Source organism: Plectropomus leopardus, chromosome 18, assembly GCF_008729295.1.
Source record: "Plectropomus leopardus isolate mb chromosome 18, YSFRI_Pleo_2.0, whole genome shotgun sequence".
Taxonomy (NCBI): Eukaryota; Metazoa; Chordata; class Actinopteri; order Perciformes; family Serranidae; genus Plectropomus; species Plectropomus leopardus.
In genome coordinates, this window is record NC_056480.1 from 25,867,595 (window position 1) to 25,888,363 (window position 20,769).

The 20,769-nt window shown below is 39.1% G+C and overlaps 1 protein-coding gene across 2 annotated transcripts in view; it reads left to right on the forward strand.

Annotated features, from left to right (window-relative positions):
* LOC121957934 (CMP-N-acetylneuraminate-beta-galactosamide-alpha-2,3-sialyltransferase 1-like) overlaps window positions 1-20,769 on the forward strand; it is an 89,472-nt gene that overhangs the window by 49,475 nt on the left and 19,228 nt on the right. For both annotated transcript variants that reach the window (XM_042506752.1, XM_042506753.1), the window contains exons 2-3: window positions 3,025-3,600; window positions 8,986-9,179. In XM_042506752.1, the coding sequence (XP_042362686.1) occupies window positions 3,205-3,600; window positions 8,986-9,179 (590 nt within the window). In that variant the 5' untranslated portion in view covers window positions 3,025-3,204. The remainder of the gene's footprint in view (window positions 1-3,024; window positions 3,601-8,985; window positions 9,180-20,769) is intronic.

Below are 20,769 nucleotides of genomic sequence, written 5' to 3' on the forward strand. Positions count from 1 at the left end.
ATGGCTTGGTCTAACCCAGTACATAGCTCATACTTTTAACAAATTGTCATTTCAAAAATGACTAAAGGCACACCCAATGCCACCAACCATGTGATTGAAACTTTATTACATTAGAACCCTTATGATCCTTTTTTAAAGAAGTTATGGATACAATGACCAAATTTTAATGTAAATTGTTTGTACTGCTAATATATATTTGGTATTTGACCATACCATACCACAACATACCACACCATACCATATCATACCATACCATACCATACCATACCATACCACACCATACCATACTACACACACCACACCATACCATACCACACCATACCATACCACCACCATACCATACCATACATACCATACACCATACCCATACCATACCATACCATATCATACCACAACATACACAACCATACCATATCATACCATACCATATCATACCATACCATACCATACCATACCATACCACACCATACCATACCATATCATACCATACCACACCATACCATACCACACCATACCATACCATACCATATCATACCATACCATACCATACCATACCATACCACACCATACCATACCATATCATACCATACCACACCATACCATACCACACCATACCATACTACACCATACCACACCATACGATGCCATATACCACACCATACGATGCCATACCACACCATACCATACCATACCACACCATACCATACCATACCACACCATACCACACCACACCATACCATACCATACCATACCATACCATACCATACCATACCATACTACACCATACCACACCATACCATACCACACCATACCACACCATACCATACCACACCATACCACACCACACCATACCATACCATACCATACCATACCATACCATATCATACCATACCATACCACACCATACCACACCATACCATACCATACCATACCATACCATACCATACCATACCAAACCATACCATACCATGCCATACCATACCATACAATACCACATCATACCATACCATACCATACCATACCACACCACATCATACCATACCATACCATATCAATCCATACCATACCATACCACACCATACCATACCATACCACACCACACCACACCACACCACATCCATACCATACCATACCATACCATACCATACCATACCATACCATACCATACCATACCACACCACACCATACTACACCACACCACACCATACCATACCACACCATACCACACCACACCATACCATACCATACCATACCACACCATAACCCATACCATACCATACCACACCATACCATACCATACCATACCATACCATACCATACCATACCATACCATACCATACCAATACCATACCATACCATCCATACCATACCATACCATACCATACCATACAATACCACATCATACCATACCATACCATACCCACCACACCACATCATACCGCACCATACCATATCATATCATACCATACCATACCACACCACACCACATCATACCATACCATACCATACCATACCATACCATACCATACCATACCATACCATACATCAACATTCCATACCATGCGATACCACAACACACCATCATCCCCCTACTCTATTTTATTAGAATTAGAATTTTGTCACCAGCAGGATGCTGACTAACTGGATATACCCTGCAGCAGCTTGAACAAGGTTTGGTTTGGTTTCCAACCCTTTTGTCAGATGTACCTCCACAGCCCCCCACTGTGCAAACACACAGCTATCCACCATTTAATACTGGCTTGGTCTAACTCAGTACATATCTTATGCTCTGAACAAATTGTCATTTCAAAAACGACTAAAGGCACATTTAAAGTTAAACAGCATTAGAGGACATGCCAAAATTACCGTGCACCCCCTATCTTTTAGTCCATTGCTTTTAGCTTACTGTTTAGACTTTCCTGCTGGCTTCTAACCGTTTTTGTTTAATAAAGATGGCGACAACCCAGAGACTGAGGCCAAAACATCTAGATTACCCTCTGTTGGCTGGCTTTAGTATAGGCCATAAACCCTGCCCCCTTTGTTTTAGCGGATGGGATACGGGCCAAACTAAAATCTCAAGGAACATGTCAAATAAAGGGTCCCCAAAGATGGTTTCTTTATTTTATGTAGTTCATATTACACTGGTGTTTGTTCAAGTGTTTGACTTTATGATTAGTTTGGTTAATTCTAGTTATTTGATACAAAAAGGGACACCTGACAGCTGTATGTGCCAATCAGTGTGCTTACAATCAATGGTGCTGCTCGCAATTTGAAAGACAGAGTGAACTCTATACAGCAGAAACTGTGCGTACTCTGGCTCCAAAACAAATGTTAATGTTTTATTCACATTACTTAAGCTACTTCACATCTTTCCACGTCCCAGTTTGGACATTTGTTGTAGATGCATTCAAACTGGTAGACCATCAAAGAAAGAGCAAAAATAACTGCAAACCTTTCCCCCTAATGTACTCTTATTAGAACTGAATTTCTGAATTTGACACAGGATCAATGACCCATTCTGGTATTATCCCAGTTTGTCAATACTTTGTGCATTTAGACTAATTTTTTTTCTCAGTTCACAAAAGCTGTTTCCAGTTATTGATATGTCCTTAACAGAGGGATAGGAAGGTGATTTAGTTGTGTTCTAGGAGAACTGTAATAATTTTCACAATCAATGGAGACATTTTTGCTGTTTGGTGGCCGTTTTAAGAGCCGACTGCAACACATCCTGTGCAATTTGGCCGTCTTGAAGAAATAACAGAGCAATAAACAAAGCACTGTAAACGAAACACTCTCCACAGTCATGCACAGAAAATAATCGTGTGATGTTACATAAACTTTGACAGTTTCATCTTGGAACCGTTAGCACTGTGAAATGACACAATTAGAATACTGAGCAGTGCAGAATTTACACTCCCATGTGTATTTAAAGTTAAACAGCATTAGAGCACCACAGGGGTTTTTTTCCCCGTTTTTCGCAGTGTGTGTGTGTGTCACAGAAATGTCCTTTTATTTGCCTTTTAGGTGGATCGTTAAAGAAGAGATGACACATCAGTCACTCACCTCACAGAGTCAACACTGGAGCAGTCTGTAAAACTGAATGTGATTAACCGGGAGCCGTGGAGCTGACAGAATCAGTGGATTTACCTTCCTGTGGTTCAGATGCATTCTCAAAGACATCAATGACTTTTATTACGGAAATTCATGAACCCAATCCCACGCTGCCTGAAAAATAGAAACAACAGGGTATGCTCGTTGGACAGCAGTGATCTATTTGAGTTCTGCCAACTGATTTTTGACTGTGACGACATGTCTCTTCCCAAGCGGAGGAAAATCAGGACTTTTGCTCTGCTGTGTTGTGTCATTACATTTACAACACTCCTGTTCAGTTACACTTTCCGGGACCCCTCACTCTACTTCTTCAAGTATGCCTTTCGCCTGTCGGATAACTTTTTCTCCAAAGGGCTGTGCGCCTGCCAGCAGTGCATGACGGAGCTGGAGGACGACCCCTGGTTTGCTGAGCGCTTCAATCAGTCCGTCCACCCTCTGATGACCAGGGAGAACAGCGTTCTCTCGGATGAAACCTTTAAATGGTGGCAGGTAAGATCCGGGGGGTTGGGTGGGATGTGTTTGGGGGATTTGTGATGCTATCCTACAGAGGATTGAGAGAAAACATGCACATTCAGCTTCAGAGTGCAGACGAGATGCTTAGAAGAAAGATCATGAATAAAGAACAGAGATCACAGGCTGCTGTAATGCTCCCAAGAAGTGTTTGTTTTTGCCACATTGATTGTTTCAAATCCAAGGGATCTTCACCAGGCTCAAGTTGTGAAGCAAACTCCCACGCACAATTTGTTCACATTTAACAAGCGAGATGGTGGATATGGAAATTGCTGTTTACTCTCACCATTTCTCCCACATCTATAGACATAGAGATTCCATCATACATTGAAGTATAGATTTATTTATATAAGTGATACCATACTATAACCATTCACTCTGATATTTTGCACTGTGCTTTCAGATGTAATACAAATATGCTGCAAACATTATACAAATATACCACTTTTGTTTTTGAATGTGCTTTGACAACAGCTATTTCCAACTGTCTGACCAATAAATCTGGCCTTACACATTTTTAGATTATATATAAAGCTTATATTAGCACATTTCTTGTAATGTTTATGTACAACACATACATTATGTAACATAACTGTGGTTGCAGAAAGTTACAATGCACACGTTATTCCTGCGACTGGTTTGGAGTTTCTTATAATGAAAACTAGATATTGTCTTAAGCCTTTTCCCCACTGGAAAGAAACTCCACTAACATCTGAAATTAGTTTGCACCAGATTTGAAAGAGATACTAGAGATAAAAAATAGAAGTAACCACTGTTTTCACTGGGCTCCATGCTGCTTTCAAGTGCTACCGTTTGCCAGTGCTTTTGTGACGCAGAACATGACAAACCAGATTTTTTTTTAAAATGGCATATTTGTCTAATTCAAATAAGAAATGTATTGCAAACAATACGCAAATATGCCACTTCTGTTCATGAACATGTGCTTTAGTCCCAACTGTCTAACTATTAAGTCTAGACTTGCACATTTTTAAAGTATACTGTTTAGTAATTCATAAAGTGTTCTGCTTATTTTTTCTGTACCCACTTCTCCAACTGCCTCACATACATATCTTGTAATGTTTATGGAATACATGTACAGATGTAACATATCTGTGGTTTGCAGAAACTTACAATGCTGAAATTCTTTTTGGCAACTGGAGTTTCACATAACTAGAGCTTAATATTGTCTTAAGCCCTTTTCCTACCGGAAAGAAACTCCAATAACATCTGGCTTTTGTCTTTAGTAGGAAAGGTTACAATTGGCACTCATTCCTGGGACAATTGACTCTGCAGTAGTCAGGGGTTTTTATCCCCTCCAGCTCTGGTTGGCTCTGATCAGCAGTAATGGAAATATGACACCCAGGTGGGTGCGCAATTTTTTGCCCCTTTTCTGGTGCGATGCAATGACATGCCACCACGAAATACCTTCTGTCTCCCTCGAGGCAGCATTCTAACATCGTTCCGAGTCTGACAGAGAGACTGAAAAGAAACTGACCTTCTACTGTTAACCCTTTGAAACCCGACCACATTGATTTCTTTTAAAAACATGGGAAGAAGGCAATGAGCAATGAAAAAAGTACAAGACAGTTATGACTAGAATATATAATCTCTGCTTTTGTCTATTGCTGTTTCTTGTTGCTATTACTGCTCTGCATGTCTGCATGTAATGCTTAGCTTTGTGTCATTGCATCATGCTGTGTGTATGGCGATTTGTGTGAAAATGCTTTATGTTGTTGCACTTCTATTGTTTTTTACTGGTTTTCTTTTGCTTTGCATGGCTTGGTTTCTCTCTGCCTGCTAAGCCTCACTGTTGCTTTCCTGTACAGAGTTCAACACTCTCATATTCCATGTGGTTATACTGTCTATTTAATAAAATCACTCAACATGTTTAGATGCACAGTTAACTCAAGCTACATAAATACCTCAATTAAACCATTTAATAGGACTTCTGACCTTGTCCCTGTATATAAGCACCAGGGAAAAATCGATTTATTAAAGGAAGTATGCCTAACTCCACCACGGTCGGTGGAGATATACACCCTCTTTCAGCTAGTTGCTATTGGACCTTCTTCCAGTTGACCCATTACGTCACATACCAAACAAGTTAGCAAACGGCAAACATGGGTAACTTTTAGATGCTGTACATTTCGTACGTACTCTACACTTTACTTGGTACCTTCATCTTGTGTTGTTTTCTTCCCTCCTTTGTTTTTCCCAACTTTCTTCTATGAATTTATGCTGTTTGACTTTTGGGTCAAAGTGCTATGGCGCATGCACAGAGTGCTGAAGCCAGTTCAGGTCCAGTTGAGACATACACATAAAAGAGTAAACCGACTCCCAACCGGATTATCTAGGTGTGTTTATCCGAAATTCAACTTTGTATGATTTCAGACTAACATGTTTGCATCCATTTTAAAAGTCCAGTTTTAGTCAGACTAACTAGATAATTGAGTTTTTCTAACATCATGTTAACATACTGATTGACACCTACAAGCTATTTGGAATGAGGAAATCTGCTGCAAATCATGCTGCGACATAATAAGGTGATGATGATGATGGTGATGATGTTGATCAAATCAAACAACTAATAAAAAAGTACTCTTACCTCAAGAGGTACTTAGCATTTTCAGTCCATGCAAGTTATTGAGGTAAATATCCAGTACCAGACTGCTTTTGCTCCAGTTTGTACCTCACTACCTGACACTGCAGTCAGTGGAGGAATTGTTATCTCTGCCTCCTCCATGATGGATTTTGTCACCTGTATGATTGCTGAGTGTCAGCGTTAAATGGCTGCTTGAGAGAAAAACCCTTGGATTCCAAGTGACTGACACAAAAACCTGCTATTTCCTGTTAGTGCAGCAACAACATTTCCTCCTATTAAACTCACTCCACTGGAAATATCTTATTGGATGTAATGCCACCTACATTTGGCCCTCCATCCACAGGGTTCACACCAAACATAAAACCTTGAATTATAAGTCAAACTTGCATGATTTCTTATGTACATCCACTTCTTGTAAATTAGAATTCACGTCGGCTGTATAACTAATTACAGTCTTAATTTACTGGACTCTCTGTCCATCCCATATAGCATGGCTCTCTAAATTAGAAAAGCCTATTCAGAAAAATTTATGTCACACAATTATCCTACCTTTGTTCTGGAAGGCATCCAGTGCTTCAGGCATTCCCACATTCACCTCACACCATGTCCAATTAGAGGCAAGAATAGAAAAATTACTGCAAGGTTGCCTCCTGTCACTACTCATTCCAGGAGAAGCTTCTCACAGGAGGCTTGATGAGGCAAGTGTCACATATCAACGGTAGCCCAGCCAGATGGTTTGGGCTGCTCTGCTGCAAGGCAAAGGCATGACCTCCAGGTGTACCTGCGCTCATTCCTCCGATGAGATGTCAAAGCCTACATGTTGGCCACATGCAATTTCTGTAAAGGAGAGTTCCAAATTGGGCAGAAATATGCAAAACATTTGTTGTGTAATCTGGGTTTTCCTAACGTTTATACTGATTTAGTCTTTTGATTAAAAGCTGTATTTCAGTCATATTGCCCATGTTCAATGCCAGACAAAATTAAAAATGGTTAAATAGTTGTTGTGGTAAGATGGAAAAATCCACAAAGCAATGTGGGTAGTATGTCTAGATGAGCTGTGGTAAACTTCCCTCCAACTACAGCCAATAAATATCCCTCCTCTCCCCACAGTGAAATTCTGCCAGATTATTTAGTTTATGTCATTTCTTTGGAGTTTTGCTGGCTCTTTGGCTGTTGGTCTACAGGTTGTACTTCTTCATTTTTGTATTGCCTGCCAAAGTGAAAAAGCAGGCTGAAAGTATTGAGCTAAAACTGTAAAAAAAATAAGCAGTGCTAATCAAATATAAACCCATAAATAATAATAAACACATTGCCAATTTATTGCCTAAATTTTCGTTAGAAACATATTTTAGTGCCCTGTTTAGCTGTAACAGCAAGAGTTTGAGAAGAGGAAGTGGGTGCCATGTTGATTCCTGCACAATGAAAATGAGGACTGAAAAAACTGAGATCAAACAGTAAAACTAAGTACCATTAATCAACTATAAACCAAGAGTATTTTATTGCATTGTCTGTTTCTTGCCAAAATGTTTTTAGAAACACATTTTAGTGCCCTGTTTAGCTATTATAGCAAGAGTTTGTGAACCGGAAGGGGGAACCATACTGCTTCCTGCACAGTGAAAACTGAGGCTGAAAAACAGAGATTAAACAGTAGAGCTAAGCAGCGTTGATCAAATATAAACCAAGATTCTGTTATTGCATTGCCCTAAATGTTTTTAGAAACATGTTTTAGCTTATCAATGAAACCTGAGCCAATGGGCTTGATTTCTTTCAAAAACATTGAAAGAAGGCAATGAAAGAACAAATTACCCAAAAATTAGCAAGAAATTAGTAAAAAGTACAAGAAATTTAGCTGGAAATTAGTTTAAAAAAACCCAACAACAACAAAAATTAATAAAAAAGTTTAAAAAACAAACACAAGGAGATGACCGGGAAAAAAGTGCTTTAATAGCATTATTTGGAATATGCAATTATTGTAAATATAGCTTTTCCCTAGCCTTTTTCATTTTTCCCTAGACAATTTTTTAATCTACCAATTTCTTGCAATTCATGGGAATTACAAGGTGCTAAATGTCTTTTTTAGAATGTTTTTTAAGGAATCACAACAATTTGCTGTGGGTTTATAGGGTTAAATTTAAACTTTTGAAAGGCATCTGAAAGCAGCATAAGAAAACTGATGTCACTTGGGGTTTCAAGGGGTTAACTGTATTGCATGATCGCTGGCCACCATTGTTTTAATCAGTCCACATGAGGTTTGTTTTGGTGTACTGCAATTTGGTAGCTGTAGGTTTTCCACCTGTTGAGCAAAAGTGTCCTTTATCTCTGTTTTCTCTCGTCATGAAAGCACCAAAAGATTTCAAAGTGTTTGCTTCTTTCTTCTTTATAGACAGTTGAGTTGTTTGTGAGGCCCCTCTTTGTATCAGTGAAATCCTCCTTGAATGCATGAGTCACTAAACTCTGCATTAAAACTCATGAGAGATTGCACAACATTCTATATCCGTTCCCAGCTGCAGCAGCACAATATAGAAGAGTGTACAGTGCACACACATTCCTGCATTTATTTGCTGTCTCTGCGAGTTCAAAGCCACCAGAAGAAGGCCAGGCCAAAAGAGCCCCCGCAGACAGAGCTAAGCCGCCCCCGAGGTTATTTCAGAAATGTGCTTGGTGTCTCGAGCTCCGCTGCCCTTGTTCAATCACTTCTACTTAAAGTGGCCCCGGAGCCGCCATGGCTCTCTCTCTGAGGTCTGTCTCTGCTGTGTCACCAGTGGTTGCAGTCAGAGAGGCAGCCGGCCAACTTCAGTGAAGTGGTGGAGGAGCTGTTCCAAGTCATCCCTGACGAGGTGCTCTACATGGACGCCAGTCCTGAGCGCTGCAGGACCTGCGCCGTGGTGGGCAACTCTGGGAATCTGAAGGGGGCCCAGTATGGCGATCTCATCGACTCCTGTGATTTCATCATAAGGTCAGTTAGCACTTTCATCTCAAGTGGGATTTTGAGAGCACTGCAATCACACTTTTTGGCATTTGCTATGACTCCTACTGCTTTAAATGTGTTTCTGTTTAAAGGATAATTTCAGTTTCTTACAACTTGGCTCTTCTTTTTGTTGCTTTAGCCAAATTTGTATCAGTTATGATGGCACCGTTCCCATTACAGTAAATGCTGAGATCTTAGAAATACAGTACAATCGCTGCAACCTCAAACAGGGTGAAAGAGATGATGATGGGCAGGTTCTAAACAAGCCAATAATTTAGTCAGATTATCTGAATCGCTTTGTTTGGAGGTGAAACTGAAAGGGTTTATCAAAAATGTCAACAGTACTCATTCAGGGCTGTAGCATCGAGGACACTGAGGTCATATCCTGTGATTTTTATTTTATTTCATTTTTTTAATTTATTGTGATAGTGTTTAAATATTAGTGTAGAAAAGCCTTTTAACCAGCATTTGGAGCATAGAGGAGTTGAAAACATTAAGATGGTGTATAGTCAAATTGTTTATGGCTGGAGTTCTAGAATTTAGACATATAATCTCAGTATTTCTGAAATCCAGCATATGGCCCCACCTTCATGTCACAAGAATAATGTGCAATCACATAACTACAGATCAAAGTTGGTCAGAAATGGTGATATTTACAATGAATCGTTCTTAACATTATTTTACTACTTGCTTACCAAATAAATTAGCTTAAAGGGACAGTTCAGATATTTTGAAAGTGGTACTAATTAAGGTACTTAATCATAGTCAGTGTATTACATACAGTAGATGTCAGTCAGTACCCCCCAAGTTTGGAGAAACAGGTAGCAGGAGTACTACCACAAAAGCAAAGCAAAGCACTGCTGTGGATAGTGGCTGTAGCAAAGTGTATTTTAGCCACCTAAAATAAAATAGCACTTTGGGTTTACACCTTATACAAGAAAATTTCCACCATTTTACCAGATAAACACCAGTGCGGCGTTCAGATGCATTTTACGAGCTCTTGAACCCTTTGAAATTTGAGCAAATTGGTTTGATTTCTTTTTTAAAAACATCAGGCAAAAGGTAATGAGCAACTCTGCCAGAAATGTTCTACAAATTGCAAAAAAAAATTAAGGGTAACAAGAAAATTACTTGAAAATGTTTGTTATGTTTGTTTTGTTTCTTTTTTTAAAAGGGAAATTCAAAAAATGCCAGGGAAAAATGGCCAGAAAACTTTATTTATATTTATTATAATTCTATATTTGAAAGTATGTATTTTTCCAATTTCAGCACCTATTTATTACTTTTCTTTTTTTCTTATTATTTTCAGGTAATATTCTTGTTTTGAATCTTCTCATCCTCATGTTTTGAAAGAAATAAAACCAATTTGCTCATGTGTGAAAGGGTTGACTCCTAAATCTGAGCTTGGTAGTGTAAGATTTTGTTGCATTTATTTGGTCTCAAATCAGCTGCAATCACACCATCATATTATATGTGTACAACAATGCTTTCATTTTGATGATCACCTAATTGAGTGGCAGACAAACACTTTGCTCGCTGTGTTCCCGTCTCTCTCTCATTTATTTCTGCCACGTCCCAGCATTCTCTCAGCTCAGAGGTATAGTCAGAGATTTTACTTCACACACCCTTGTTTTGCGCTCGATAAAATTTGGAGAAAATTATCTTAACAAAGCAGCAGATGAAAACAATCGAGCCCGAGTTTTCAAATGTTCATCCGGTGCCTTGGGGCAGCGGGAGAACAAGAGAGGAGTTTGTCGCTCTCTGTAATCTGTCACACCAATTGCAGCTCTGCGGAGAATGAATTAGAAAAGATGGAAAACACGACAAGGAGATTTTCTGGAGGGCTTTTTGTGGGCGTGCTCTATGCTGCAGAACTGTTGGCTTTATGATAAAATTAAGCTAATTTGCACGTCAAAGGGTAAACAAACATTCTTGCTTAGACTTTAGTTCGGCGTTTATGCAATTTCTCTGGGCTGGACAAGTCACAGATTGGAGATTTGGCTGTCTTTTTTGCAGGCATTGTCAGAATAAATAATGATCTGCAGAGGCGGAATATGCAAATTCCTGAAGAGTGGACTGATGTTCCTTTAGAATGTTTTTTAGAATATTACAGAACTAAAGTTAAACCATGTAAGACATAAATTTAAATCTGTATTCTGAAATTGATTCTGCACAGAATGGATGATGATGTGCAAGATTGTAAGCAACAGCAGATAACGCTCATTTTCAAACTAAATGCATCAGCTTAATGACATTGATAGGATATCAGCTTAGAACTGTTATGGAAACACAGTCCAGTGAGTGTGAACACTGACTGAAAACCAATGCCTTTTAAATATCCACAACACAAGCTGCCCAGATCCTCTAAAGCCTCCTTTTTAGAGCATTATGAATATTAAACGGCATTGGTCTATCGGATAAAGCCTCTTGTTTGCTCAGCAGATTGCAGTGGTAAAATAGATTTGAGTCATAAAAAGAGATGTTGTATCTGCTTGACAAAAAAAAAAAAGCTTGATGGATTTTGAATAATAAGGAAATGTTGTTTGAAGCACTAATAAGTCATCACAATTATTCAAATTAAATTTAATAATGTTTTTTTCTTTCTGAGACATACTAATTGATGATTATGCTGATGATTTGAGGGGGGGCGCCATCCCTCTTTTTGGCAAAAATGGACACAGATACTTTCATATCTAGACAATAGATTGTAAAAATAATGAAGGTACCCAGCTGGCAGGGAATGTTCCCACAACATTGGCTAATGTTACATACAAGTTGTAATAATGTTTTGTTTTTTTATCATTTTAATCTAATGTTCAAAGAACATTTTAAGGGTGTGTATCATTTTAAAAAATTAACTAACTAAAACATGACATGATGTTTTGGTGATCTTGAGAGGTGACAGATAAACCAATAAAATTTGGTATGATTTAAAGAAAGTTTGTGTTTACAGGTAAAATAACTACACTTGCACGTAATTAAATTTCATTTAATTAACTATGTGAAGTACCTAAATGTATGACATTAGAGGAAGTCAATGTTGACTTTTAGTTTCACACAGGAAGCAAACAGCAGTCTCCTTGGTGAAAGTTTGGTGTTTGTTGAACCATCCACCACCTTGACTCTTTCCCATGAAATTTCTCGTATTGATACTTCCTATAGAGTCGTAACATTAATCACCGCACATTGTGTGATGTCATTGAGCCAGGGAATTTGTGTGTCCACCACGACAAGATCCTAATTAACTTTCCATTGGTATTGTTTCCATGTAATTTCAGCACAGTGTCATGATCCTGGTTTGTTTTTTTTTAACTCTATTTTTTATTGTTTAAGATCAAAACACCAGAACTGCTTTTATAGTCAAATTATTTACCTTGTTTTTTGGGGGTTTTTTTTGCTGTCCCCGCATTAACACATATTCAAAACAGAGACACATAAACAATCAAAACAAAACAAACAGCACAAAGTCAAAAATAAATAAAAGGTAAACAAGCATATTATTGTTAGTCTACTCCAATAAAGCGTATAGCTGGCTATTCACTACCAAAATACTCACTAAAGGGGGACCACACTTTTACGTACTTATCTAGGATCCCTTGCAATACATCAGACAGCCTCTCATAGAGAAGGATTGACAATTTATCATACCAAAGTGTTAATGTAGGAGGATGTACATCAAGCCAAACGTGCAGGACTGAAAGGCGTGCAGCATGCGACATGATACTGAGCAATTTTACCTTTTGACTAGACATGAAGCTTATGCCAAGAATACAGAGTTTTGCATCCAATGGTATTTCAATGCCAAGAAATTTCTTGATCTCTGTTTGAACAGAGGAAGTTGTGATCAGTGGACATGACCACATGAAATGAAATTGTGTGCCTACTTGTTTGTGATACTTTTGACATGTTGCAGAACATGAAGTGTCATATTTACTACGTACTTCAGGAGTCATGTGTAATTGATTCATTATCTTTTTGTTAATATTCTGTTGTCTTCTGGACTTTGTTGGGGTTTTCTGTTTTTCCTTGTTTCGTGTATTCACTCTGGTTAGTCTGTTTCCTGATTTATTTTGTAGATTATCCTGCCTTTATCTGTTTCCCGCATGTGTTCTGTCACAGCTGTCCTACATCAGCCTTGTTACTCCTTCCTGCTCCTCAGTTTCTCTCAGCCAATCAGCTCCCTGCCTGTTCTTCTGCCTCATCATTTTATTCCCCTCACCTGAGCTTCTCCCCCCTTTTTCGCCAGCTGAACTTCATCCCCTCATCAGTCTAGTTTGTATTTTAGTCCTGGTTTTCACTTCAGTCTTCGTTGGATCCCTGATAGCACTTGTAATGTTCAGTTGCTGTTCTTTTGGATTAAAGTGTGATCTTCTTGAGCTTCTGTTGCTTGCAATCTCCTGCATTTTGGTCCAACCTGACATGACACAATATGTGTCAGCACCACACAATGCAGTTAGATGTTGTGGTCATATCACGTATTTCCAAAATGTTCTCATCCCAAGTCATCACATATTGCTGCTTTATTAGTGGACTTCTGCTTCTACATATTAAGCTCTAGTTATCCACCTATTTCTGCAGGGGACGTTCTGGTATACCGCAACCAACACTGGGATGTCAACAAAAGCACATGGTTAGGATTAGGCTACAAGGGAACAGTTGATTAGGTTTAAGCAACAGGAGCAAGTGGTTAGGTTTAGGAAAACAATAAATGTATGGCTCTGCATTCACATGGGAAGAGAACACCAGGCTTCCAGGTGAAAATCCAGGATTTGTTGGACCCAACCACCACCCCCTCTGCCTGCTCTATAAGAACCCTCGTGCTCCTCATAGTATGGGCAGTGTTTCAACCTGACGCCATCTATCATATGGTTCCGTCCAGCTGACGCTGCCCATCCACATATCCAACCCATTCTACTTCCGAACTGGTCAAATAGCGCCACTCTGCAACTTCTATTGGCGTGCGAGTGTGACACCAAAAGTCACCTTTTGCATTAATGCAATGTGCACGGACACATCAGATAATAATGCAATTGGACAGAAATGGTAGTGTCGTTATCATATGCTGGTGGACCACCAGATAGCAGCAGGTGCATTCACATGCAATGCACGCAGGCGGCATCACTTGACAATGCGGCCAGATGAACTGGTCACGTACACCTGAAATGCTGAAGGACAGGTGCCGTCCACCTGAACAGCAGCATATTATAACACTGTAAAACTTTCCACCTGGCCACATTACAAACTGATGTCGCCTGGCAATTTATCATAACGCTCCAAAAGATGGTTTTTGGCGTTGATATCTTACGCCAGAGTCACTGACAAAGCGGTGGTATTTCACAACTGCGGAATTGGTAACAGGTTGACATTTCTATGAGACAAGATTGCAATAGACTTTACAAATAACATACAAATGAAAACAAAGGCACAAGTCTCCTGAAAATGATCTGCAGTTGAAATTGGCAGTCATTCCCTGAAATAGACCTGTGATGGATGCTCTTTCTTCCAGACACTCATTTGTAGCATGGTAAGCCCAAGTGGCAATCAAGGCCCTGAACTCCATTGTTCTTTGTGTCACAATAACAAATAGGTTCACTGAGCAAAGGCCACGATTGATTGCAGAGCGGACTGAGCCCAAATGAAAATGAGGTCTTAATTGGTAATTTTAGTAATGATGGACTTCTGAAAGCACTATTCTCATCATGCTATACTCATAATAGCAATAAGGAGGAATAATGCAAAAATAAGCGTTCAATACATGAGCTCCATTCAAGCTTTAGGGCACTGATTACAAACACAAAGTGCCGCCTGTGTGTCATCAGTCAGAGGGTGTTGATAGGTAAGAGGCACTTTGTAAGGAGCGCACCGGTCATTCGGTGGCCCTCAGGAGCATATCATTATGGTAATAACACTCTCACGGAGAAAGGGAAAAGTTCATCCTCTGAATCTTGTCAACAGGTTTAAAGAACATCATTACTAGTTACGAGGCAAATTCCAAAGACAGCTAAAGCTCCTGTATTAGTTGTGAGAAAATCCAGGTTTTAGAGGCAATTTCAAACACGGATTTTGAGTCACTAATGTGACGCGCCTACCTATTCCATCTGCCGGCTTCAAGATCCATCTTAATGAAGTTATTTGCAAAGGCTTACATCACAGTATAGAATGTAAGCCTGACTGATCTTCAATTCAGCAGAGTAAATATGAATGATGAGACAATCACACATGCAAGACAGCCCACTTCTTTCCAAATGAAATATGCCACAGAGCACACAGAAGCACTGGGAGAGTGTGATTGCATATGATCAGATACTCTGTGAGTGATTATGCTTTTTAAGAAAAATAAATCCTTATTTGTCTGGATCTGGAGAGACTAACATTTCATGAAATGTATTCTGGACAGAGCGTTGCCCTCAAGCATGTTGCCCAAGTTTTGTGCAATATGTATTCCACACCTTAGCTGCTTGTTTCGGCGTAGCGAGGGTGACCTTTTGGCTCAGCACTGTGGCTTCCAACCAAGCATGACTCCAAATGTGATTCCCAGGCCTGAACAAATAAAAAAAACAGCATATTTCCATAGCATGTTCCTGCAGGAAACTGTTCAGCTAATGGCAAAGCATAACTCTCCTGCCATCTGATAATTGAATTGGTAGACAATGCCATGCTGCTGTCACAGCGGGGGCTGGCAAAGAAGATAAGTGCGGTAATGTGGTTTTATACAGAGGCAACGTGTCACAGCAGGTTGACAAAAGGCACGCTGTGATAAATGAAGAGCCACGCAAGAATGCTGCGTCAAAGTGGCTTTCGGATATTTAAGCGCTCCGGTTACTCTCTTGATAACATCTTGGTGTCGGCCTCATCATCATGAAGCCCATTTGCCATCAGTCTTAATAGAGTGCTCCTTCACCCAGAAAATCTGTTAGGCTAGTGACAGTCTGAGCACACATACCTTTATTCCGCTGGCTCAAACTAATTTATCCAGCGTTACAACACAGACTCACAGAAATACATGAAATTGGCACTCTTAATAATGCATTACATGGTGGAGGGCATAAAATTGCATGCTGGCAGCATGGAAATAATGCCAATGCAAAGTCTATCATGAGCTGTCGCAGTTACGTTGGTCAGGTTAAAGGTGGAAAAAACACTTAAATGTTTTGAGGACCATAAAATACTGGGCTAAGTTTAGGATAATATTGCAGTTTTGGTTAAAATAAGTATGTATTAGATGTAAGTGATGTACTTTGCATAGTTCTATTAAGTACCTATTGCCTAGTACCTACCTAGTAATAGCGAAGTAAGTATTATGGTATTACGGTATACCAGGAAGGGCTGGACATTTGGACTCAATACTTTAAACACTTTGAAACCTGGATGGACATCACTCTTCTCGTGTTGCTTTCAGATGTCTTTCACAGGTGTCTGAAACTGTGAACATTGAGCAAATGGGTGCAATTTATTCGAAAACGTGTGGGGAAAAAGGCAAGGTAAGGAATGTTCAACAAATGGGAATCACGTGACCTATAAAACCAAAAAAAAAGTTTTTCCATTGTAGTCCTGCAAAATATGGCTTTTTCAAATTGCAGGAAATACCACCTCATACAAGTGTAAAAACCTTTTTGTGATAAATGGGATTTTTTCAGAATTGACATGTTTCCATTAGATGTATTTTATATTTGCAATATTAGTCTGTGCAATTGGGGGGTTAATGGAAACCTGCCCTCTATCTATCTCTGTATGTCTCTGTGTCTGTCTATCTGTCTCTCTCTAGTCACTTAGGCACGCAATAGCCCAGGCTAATAATTGAAGTTTTATGCCCCTAAATGACACTCAATTTGCATTATAGGTAACAAAAAAAGTACTCTATAGGTATAAGTACCATTTTCAGATGCTGGAATTGGCACTGGTATAGTAATTTTTTAAACGATACCCGACAATAGCAAGGTAGTTTAATACTGTTGAAAGTTGAGATAATCATCTTTCTATTAAACTCATAAGAGATGCTGTATTGAGGATGTATTTTATGTAGTGCACATCATGTGTCACCAGAGGTCAGTGTCTAATGGTGGAAGAGGCAACAGGGGGGTATGGCACCGTACACAAATGCTATCACCATATATGCTGGGGAAATTTCAGGAGGGTATTTAGGTATGAAAAACGACATACTTCTCAAAGCTACTTCATAAAGTGCTTTGTGTAGTGATGAAAACTCACATAACTACACTACGTTTCATACTGATTTAAAGTCGATGTTTGTTGTTTTTGTGTTGCTAGCACAAAATTCGGATACATATTGCGCCCAATCACCATCTAAATAGGTTAAGACTTTGTGTCCATTTCATGCATTTCCATGTATGAACTTGAACATGATTTTGATATAGTTTGTAGTTTCAACCCTTTCTATTGCCTTTTTTTTTTTCAAATTTTGTGTGTGAAATGTATGCACTATTCCCTTTTTACTATGCCCTCGTGCCCTTTTAAGTTTCCGCACTGGAATTTTTTTTTTTTTAAAGTGTCCATGGCATGAATACATCTTTCTGCTAACAATCCCACAAGTCAACACTCTGCATTATATTGGTTTAAAAAAAGGGAGTGATTTTGGATACAGTGTCTTTCTCGATGATTCATAGTAATATTTCTTCATCTTAGTCTTTTCAGTTTTTCCATTATTAGTCAAAGTTTTCGTGAGTGAAATTTCGGTCGCCATGTGTTTTGGTGTTGTGCTATTTTACTAATCAGGATGTGTGCTTCCATTTTTATTTTTTGATTACAGATTAAATGCAGTTCATCATCATTTTCATTCTGTGAGCTGACTCATCACTTTGTCTTGTTTCTAGTTTGAAAAGTAAGGCTGTCAGAGAATACTTTTCAGAGTTTTCTGTCACGAAATTAACACAGACTATTTATGCATCAAAATGATGTTTTTTCTGGAGATACAGGCAGACTTAGAAATAAATGGAAATCTTGCCATGCTGTATTTGTGACACGTACAAGAATCTGAAGTATTGCAGAATCAGTGCTTCAGTCACATACTCATTCTCTTTGTTGTTGTTGTCTGTTGCATTATTTAATTGAGTCTAATTTGTCTCTGCTGTATTATTCATGCTGTATTTACACACAATTACTGTCTAGTCGTGCCCCTCACCTTTAACTTGCACTTTCCATTACGCTTAATTGATCACGATGCGAGACAAGCCTGTACCAGGGCCAGTTCTGTTTGTTGTTTGGTCCAAATTGTTCTTCCTTATCTCCACTGTGTGTCCGAGCTACAGCAGAGATGAAGTGCGATTCCACTATCTCAGTGTCTTCCACTCCATAAAGTTAGCTGTATTTTCACATTTACTAGAGAGAAGGCATCGACTTTGTGTCCAAAATGTACTTTTTATCTGCAATCAAATACAAACTGGAAATGGTTATGGTGTGTACTTTAAAGTTTCACAAAGATAAGATGTCCAAAAGAAAATAAAGCTGCTTTTAGCCAGTGTATGCAGGAGGCATTTCCTTTTTAATTCTTAGCAGGGGGGATGACAAACATCTAACTTTTGTTATGATTCAGTGATTGAGTGCCATATAAGATATTTCATTTTCTGTGCTCTCAGTTTGGATTTGAGAGGATGTGTTTGCTGAAAAGATGCTCTGTGCTTTGTGTGGTGCTTCACATTGCTGCTTTTAATAATCGCCATGGTCTCGAACATATGATTCTGGTTTTGAACTGCCCGTGGGAAGAATGAACATGTAAGAGTTCATTCATTCTTGATTAAAAGCTGTTTCTCTGTCTGCTTTTCTTTCTTTAGAACACACCATGTGAAATTACTTTTCCCTGACTCTTTTTTTCCAGCTGTTGTCTCTCATCTTGTCTCTCCCATATCTCATTCACTTGAGAGACAGAGCAAACCTTTGTTTTTTGGTTGTTTTTATGGCTCCACCTCGGCAAGAGCAGAGGCCAGAGGCATTATGCATGAGTACATTCGGCACACTTGTGGGATTTGTTCTGATTTGACACATTCACTTGGACTCAGTGGTGAACTAATTAGATTTTGGCGGTCATAGGTCAAGGGTCAAGGTCCTTAGAGCCTTGTCTGTCTTATTCTTGTGAATGCCATATCTCAAGAACACTTTGAGGGAATTTCTTAAAAGTTGGCACAAACCTTTGAGATGACTCAAAGATGAACTGATTCGATTTTGGTGGTGAAAGGTCAGGGTCATGGTGACCTTGCATTTGTCTCATTCTTGTGCAAGCGATTTCTCAAGAAAACCTTGAGGGAATTTCTTTACTGACACAAACATTCACTTGGACTCTACAATGCGGTGATTAGAACTTGGTGTTCAGCGGTAAAGGTCACTATGTCCTTGCATACATCTCATTTTCATGAACGCAATATGTGAAAGTGACCTTAAGAGAGTATAAATTTGGCCAAATGTGCCAAATATAAATTTGGCACAACTTGGATTCATGAATGAACTGACAAGAATCTGGTGGTTGAAGGTCAAGGTCACAGTGACCTCATAAAATATGTTTTTGGCCATAACTCACGAACCTTGGGTGCTCAGCTTGAAACTGTGCTGATTATATGGATTTTCTGTGCTGCTGGTGAGGAGACGTGAAGCAACCATGTTTTCATATACATGGATGGCATAAAACCATGAGGCGGTATATTTAGTCTCTTTTGTCTTGTAACTGCCCGTTTATCCCTTTGTATGATTGGGTGTCCCCTCTCTAAATGCGGAAGTTTTGTGCAGGTCCATCAACGCAGCACAAACCATTAGCTCTTTTTTTTCCTCAGCAGCAGTTTGTGATTGGCAGGGTGGATAATTGATCTGTTGATCCGTTCACAGCTGATCAGATCAGATTGATGGATGAAAGAAGCAGATGAAAACTTTTAGACCCAGCAGAATGAAGTTTCACTTTCAATGCACCTGACATTCTGCTGCTCCGTCTATGCTCTGCACTCCTACAGTGTGGTGCTAATAACCAAAGTATAAGAACTGCAGTTTTTGGCACCTCTGTATTGGTTTCATTTTTCAGCCTTGGAGGTTGCCACTTGGTCAATCGCAGCTTGACTATGTATATGGATGCACTAGTAAATATTATTTCAAATAAATACAGGGAAATGTAATGAGAGCATTTATTCGAATTTATTTTCAAACCACATAGAGTGAAACCAGAATAAAACAGAAACCCTGACAAGAATGGCAATAACTGATTTCTTCTACAGGAAAATAAAGTAGCCTTGGTCTGAACTGTTTTGAATGCGTACAAAAACAGGTATTGTGAAGCAGAGAGGCACGTAGACACCCAAGCTCAATTTATACTTGATTGAGAGGGTTAACAGGGGTCCCATCATATATATATTTGCAGTGTAGGTTTTGATTTATTGCTCACTATACACGCATATCGTACGTGATCAGATAATATTGCATTCTAATATTATGTGTTCCCCACAGTAATTGTGGGACCATTCTTTTGTTTACTTCAAGCATTGATGGGACTGTTCTCCTTGTCTCATTACTGACAGGGAGATTACTGTTGTGCAATTGCTATGTTTATTCATTCATTCTCTGTGATAGAGAGCGACAGTCTGCG